General features: G+C 59.2%; 1 protein-coding gene across 1 annotated transcript; it reads left to right on the forward strand.

The window, feature by feature from the left end:
• The first annotated feature begins 348 nt into the window (after positions 1-348).
• IGFBP5 (insulin like growth factor binding protein 5) lies at positions 349-5,647 on the forward strand. Its single transcript, XM_029910501.1, has 4 exons — positions 349-391; positions 494-720; positions 1,008-1,127; positions 2,118-5,647. Exons 1-4 carry the CDS (start codon positions 349-351, stop codon positions 2,247-2,249), a joined length of 522 nt encoding a protein of 173 aa, XP_029766361.1. The 3' UTR covers positions 2,250-5,647.
• Positions 5,648-6,059: the final 412 nt, after the last annotated feature.

The raw sequence follows: 6,059 nt of genomic DNA on the forward strand, positions 1-6,059 counted from the left end.
CAGTGGGGTTGGCCCTCTGAGCCCCACGCCCCAAAGAGACGATGGCTTTTCCGCCCAGCCTGAAGCCGATTCAGGCACTGTGCAGAAACCTACAGACGTTGTCCTACAGACGCCCCGTCTCCTGCGCGTCCCAGCGTCTGTCTGTGCATGTATGTGACAGGCAGAGTGTGCGCATTCGGTAACGTGCCTGTGCCTCTCTTGGTTCAATGTAACGATACACAGCGGCCTGGTGGTGTGTGTCTATAGGGACCACTCCCCGACCCAATGCGACTGAGTCTTGTGAGAGTCACAGGGGGGTGCCCTCGTGGGGAATCGCGCCGGAAGGAAGGGTCTCTCCTTTATGGGGAGATGGTGCCCAAGGCGCTGCAGTACTTGGCATGGCTCTCATTGGGTTAGTCGGCCCTCCCCCTGTGCATGCTGGGAAGGCGCCGGGCACTCAGGTTCCATGGGCAGCTCCCGGAGAAGTCGCTCTGCTTTGTCCCTTCCCCTCCAGAGCGGGAATCCCGCGAGCACGAGGAGCCGACCACCTCGGAGATGGCGGAGGAGACCTTCTCGCCCAAGGTGATCCGGACCAAGCACGGGCGCCTCTCCGAGCTCAAGGCCGAGGCCCTGAAGAAGGACCGCAGGAAGAAGCTGACCTTGTCGAAGTTCGTCGGCGGGGCGGAGAACACGGCGCATCCCCGGGTCGCCGTCCCCGAGCTGAGGCAAGAGTTCGAGCTGGTGAGTGCTGGGTTCCCCTCACCCGCCCCTGTCCTCCCGCCCGCCCCCTAGCGCACCCAGCAGCAGGTTCTGAGAGAGACGGGCACGGTTGCCCAGTGGGGGGCCGTATTGCCATGCAGGACATGGGGCTTTGCCCCGCTCTCTCCTACCCCCGTGCTGGGGAAATCCATCCCTTCCAGGAGCCCAGCGGGTCACTGACTCGGGGGGCGTGCGTGATTCCTGGCTCTCGGTTGGTGATCGGGCCAGGGCTTGCTGGGCTCTCGCTGATCCTCTCGCTCCTCTGGCAGGGCCCTTGCCGCAGGCAGATGGAGGCCTCGCTGCAGGAGATCAAAACCAGCGAACGGATGATCCCCCGAGCCGTTCACCTTCCCAACTGCGACCGGAAGGGATTCTACAAGAGGAAACAGGTGAGCTCCCCCCGGGGGAAACCGACATGGCCCTCCCCACGACAAGGCCGCTCTCCCCCCCAGCTCCGTGTCGAACCAATATAGTGCGCGGGGACATTAATGCTCTTACACAGCACTTCCCGTCCTTAGCTCCCAAAGCACTTCACCAAGCAGAGCGGTAGCGTCGTGCCTTGGTTTCCCCATCTGTAAAATGAGGGTAGAGTGGTGACGTGACTGCCAGGAACGGAACCTGACCTAGAGCCCCAGCCTGGCAGTCTAGCCACTAGGCGACACTGCTGTCAGGCCACTCGGGCTGCCCTCTTTCAGCTGAGATGTAAAACCGCGACCAGGGCGTGGGTTCCGGGGCTCACCAGGCGTGTGCACAAAGCGGGCCGTCCATTCGTCGGTTCTCTCCCACAGCGCTGTGCCTTAGACGCGCCCTGCAGGGTTCCTCTGGTCGTGTTAGTGGTGAGCTGTCGTATTACTCACCCTCCTGGGAGGTCTATCAAGTCAAGTGTCATGAGGCACGCCATGCAGCAGCTAGCAGGAAGCTGCATCTTCCCTGAACCATTTGTTAGCAGTAGCACCCGGAGGCCCTGGCCTTGGGAATCAGGGGGGCTGAGGGTCTATTGTGCTAGCATGCTACACACTGAGAGCAGGAGACAGAGCGCATGGTCCACCTGGAGAAGCCAGGCAAAGGGTGGGAGAAAGGAAGGATTCCTGATCCCATTTCACAGAGTGGGAACTGAGGCCCAGAGAGTTGAGCTGACTTGCCCAAGGTCGCACAGAGCCAGGAACCGAACCCTGCTCTCTCCTGAGTCCTGCACAGTGCCTGAGCCATGGGGCTAGCCTTTGGCGAGGTCGCGGGCTGGTGCCAGGTCGCACCCCCATTAGAAGTGGCGGCTGCGTCTCGCTCCCGGCACTGAGACCTGGGCTCTGCTCCCTGCGCCATTACTTCCCCGTGACGCGCCCGCCACTGACCTCCCTTTGCGTCTCTCCTCGCCTCCCCAGTGCAAACCGTCCCGGGGGCGGAAGCGCGGGCTGTGCTGGTGCGTGGACAAGTATGGACTGAAGCTGCCGGGGACCAATTACGTGGCGGGCGACCTGCAGTGTCACAGCTTCGACAGCGGCGTCACCGAGTGAAGGGCCTGCGCCGTCCCCCCGCCCCCTGCCCCCACGCCTCCCCACGCCCCGGGACTCCGAACCCTTTCATCTCATTTCGAAAAACGGAAGAAACTGAGGACCTCGGAATCTGCAGCCCGTCCTCGCCCGCGCGGCGGCGGCAGCTAAAGGAGAAGAGGAAAGCAGAAGTCAAACCGGCGCCGCCTTCCCAGTACAGACTCCCCCAAATGCTCTCGACTCCCCATGCAGGGACGCAGCCAGCGCCAACGTAGGCATCGGCTTGGGGGCTTTTCTATTGTGGGTTTGGTTTGGTTTGTTGATATTGGGGGGGGGGTGTCTTTTTTTTGTTTGTTTTGGTTTTTAGACTAGCCAGCAACTTTCTAAACGGTCTCCAGCGAAACCAGACAAAGCCCCACGATGAGGCCCACGTCCACCGCTCAGCCCTTGCGTTTGAGTGGCTTGTTTGGCACTGCCAGAGCTAATATTGATCCTCCACTGGCGCCAAAAGCCCTTTGATTGATATCTCCATAGAGATAGATGCACAGCTTTCTGGGCGTTCGGTGTCTGGAACATTGTTGTAAACGGGTTTGCATTTCTTTAGGAAACGAGTCAGGGGATAACAGCTCCTGCTGGCAAAAGATAGTGGTGGCTCCTTTAAAAAAAAAAGCAACAGCCAAACGATAACCAATCACCTTTCAGCTCCATCGGGGACCGTTGGCCCTGAGCAGTGTCAGGAATCTTATTTCCTGTCAAGTGAAATAATTTGAAATGTTGTTGGCCATCGGTGTGTGGCAATTTATGTTGTGTGTGTACCTGTGGCTCTATTTCCGCCTTGCAAAACTGGCTCCAATCCTGCAGTCACATGTGCTTAACTTGACGCACATGAGAAGTCCTGGCATTGGCCGCTGTCGGAAGACAGGATACTTGGCTAGATGGACCTTTGGTCTGACCTAGTCTGGCCGTTCTTATGTCCTGTAGACATGAACGGGCCTTTTCCCATGCTTAAAATCCTGCACAAGGTCAAGGGTTTGGAAAATCAGCGTCCAAATTCAGGCAGAAGGACCCCCCCCACACACACACACGCACAATCCTGCAAACAATTTAGCATGTGTCTAACTTTACTCACGGGTGCAGTCCCACAGATAGCTGTGCTTAAATGGCTGTGGGATCGGGCTCAAAAATCTTTACGACCCTCTGCCATGATGGGAAAAATGAATGATATTGTCCTTGCCCATCAAAAGAATCATTTGCCCAAATGCAAACCTCTCTCTTCTTCTGTTGCAATGGTAAAATACAAATGTCAAGTCTCTCCCCCTGCAATGAGCTCCATAGACGCCCAGGCCCCGGCAGAGTTTATTGCGGGATTGGTGCTGTAACTTGGCCAGGACTGTTTGGCCAGCTCGTTGGCTGTTGTGACTCACACCACGGAAGCCACTGATCTGACCAACTCAAGCGGCATCTTCAGGCGTGGCCAGATCGCTGCAGCCTTTGGACTTGTGTATTTTTTAACTCTTGGGACCGTTTCCCCCCCCCTACTTTCCCCACGACAAGGGTCTTTGTTAAGGTCGCTCCCAACAAGACTCCGCAGCAAAGAGGACGGGGCGTTTGGCTGACTCCCTGCTTTGGCGAACTACCGGTGCTCAAGGTGTCGCTACCCATTGCTACGTCGCTGAGTGTGCGGACGCGCCCACCGAAAGAACTAGCCCCCACCCCATCCTGGCAGAGGCTACGACTGGCCCAGGCAGCGTGCTAATTAGCGATACGAAGAGCGCGCCGGTTTCTTCCCTGTGCCAGCCGGGACGGGCCCTGCTGCGGGCTGATCCTCAGCAAAGCTAGAGCGACGCCCACTAGCGCAGATCAAAGGGAACCAAGGAATCTCCCCGAGCTAGACTGGCTACTGCATGACTGGGACTTGTGGGGTTTCTTTCTCGACCTTCCCAGAGGAGCATGAGCCTGGCACTGCGGCGGCTGGGCAGTGCCTGCCTCCCCTGCTGGGCTTTGGGCAGTGGTGGGGGGAGTGGTTACCCCACTGGTTTTGCTGAGCGGAGCAGAGGGTTTTGCCCCGTGGGAGACTGGCAGGGAGTCTGTGTGTGCCAGCGTCCCCTGTCTGTGCTGTGCCGCCGGGCTCCCAACACCAGAGCATGTCGTGCTCACGGAGCCTGATTCTCAGTTCCCCAGGCACGTGCTCAGGGCAGAGGGTGCCTTGTATTCTGGGGCTGGGCAGCCCCCAGGGTCAGGTAGGGCAGCCTCAGGGCTGCTCTGGCTTACGCTCTGGCCCTAGTGCAGTGTGCTCTGGCCACCCTTCCTCCCGCGGCCAGCCGGAGACACAGCGCCTAGCATTGTGCAGAGGGGCCGCGGTGTAACCGGGAACCAGGCCCACAGACCAGGCCCTGGCGAGGGAAGCAGAGACTTTGGCTGAGAAACTAGCAGTGATTTGAGAGCAGAAACCGCCTCAAACGCCTTTCTCCTATCACCAGGTGGCGCCATTTCCCAGGGCAAGGCTGGCTGCGCAGGTCCGTGGGTCTCGCCATATGAGATGTGTCCCCTCTCTGCCCACTCACGGCCTGGTTCTCAGGACGGTCCACACACACACACACACACACACACACACACACACACACACACACACACTCCCTAGCTCTATTGCAGGGAGGTGCAGAAAGCTCACGACACTTTTCCCTTGCCCTGCCAGCCAAATACGTGTGGGGAATGCAGGGCCACCCCCAGGGTACTCAGTGGAGTTACAGGAGGCCTGGATTTATTCCACGCATGGCCATGGATAGCACATCCATTGGGACCCACCCCCCACTCCCACCCCAGGAAGCATCAAAACCCGGCCACCCAGCAGCCCTGGGCATCTCTCCAGCTTGTCCTGGAAGCTCTGGGCTACTTGAAGGGACAGATGAGCACACACTGCTGCGGCCGAGTCCGGCCGGGGAGCCCGAACAGGTCAACGTTCAAAGGCCTTTGGCGTTGGTGGGCTAGGTCAGTCCATTGGAAATGGAAAGATGTTTGCCAAAGTCACCCCTATATCCTGGTCCGGCTCTGCTCCTTGCCCCCAGGAGCAGACCTGGGGTGATCCCACCTTGCTCCGGAGGTCACTGTGTGCATTAGAGGCAAGCCACAGCCTTGGAGAATGGGGTAGCTGGCAGAGAAGAGAGCACAGGGGCCATGTACACCCCAAAGGAGGACGGACGGCGCGAGCAAAGCTCTCGCACGGGGAGGCAGTGCCCCCATCAGCCGGGCTTGGCCAGTCCCTCTGCCACGCGCCCTCCCCAAGTGACCCCGAGTCCTGACTCTTTGAGGCCAGTACCCACCTTCCTCCCTTCTTGCGCGCTCTCACCCTTGCTTGTTTGTTTGTCTTGCTGTGGGTTTAGTCCCCGAAACTTGAAAGCAGGGCCGGGCTGCGGTCTCGCCGAGTCTGCACTCAGCTAGGGATGGCAGCTACTGGCTGCGGGGGGGGGGGGGGGGGGGGGGGTAGGGAGGTGTCACCTCCTAACTGTTTCTTATAGCTCGCACCCTGAGACCTTTTATTGAAAAGTTCATGGGGCAAAGGTGAGCCTAAATTGGACTCTCGGCTACCCCAGGGTCAAGGCCCAAGCCATTGCAGTCAGTAGCACGGCTCCCATTGCTTTTACCGGGGGGGAGAACTTGGTCCTCACTTCTGTGTTCTCAGTGGTGTGTACAGTGGGGGGGAGAGCAAAGGACTGTCTCTGTGGCTCCATTGGGATCCCCCCCGTGTACACAACCTGGGGGAAGGAGGGGGAACTAGAGAAATCCTGGGCCTGGGCCTGGGCCTGGGGCAGCAGCCTAGGAAAAGCCCTGGCTCTC

The sequence above is a fragment of the Terrapene carolina genome, unplaced genomic scaffold, assembly GCF_002925995.2.
Source record: "Terrapene carolina triunguis isolate 2854851 unplaced genomic scaffold, T_m_triunguis-2.0 Scaffold62, whole genome shotgun sequence".
In the NCBI taxonomy this organism is placed as follows: domain Eukaryota; kingdom Metazoa; phylum Chordata; order Testudines; family Emydidae; genus Terrapene; species Terrapene triunguis.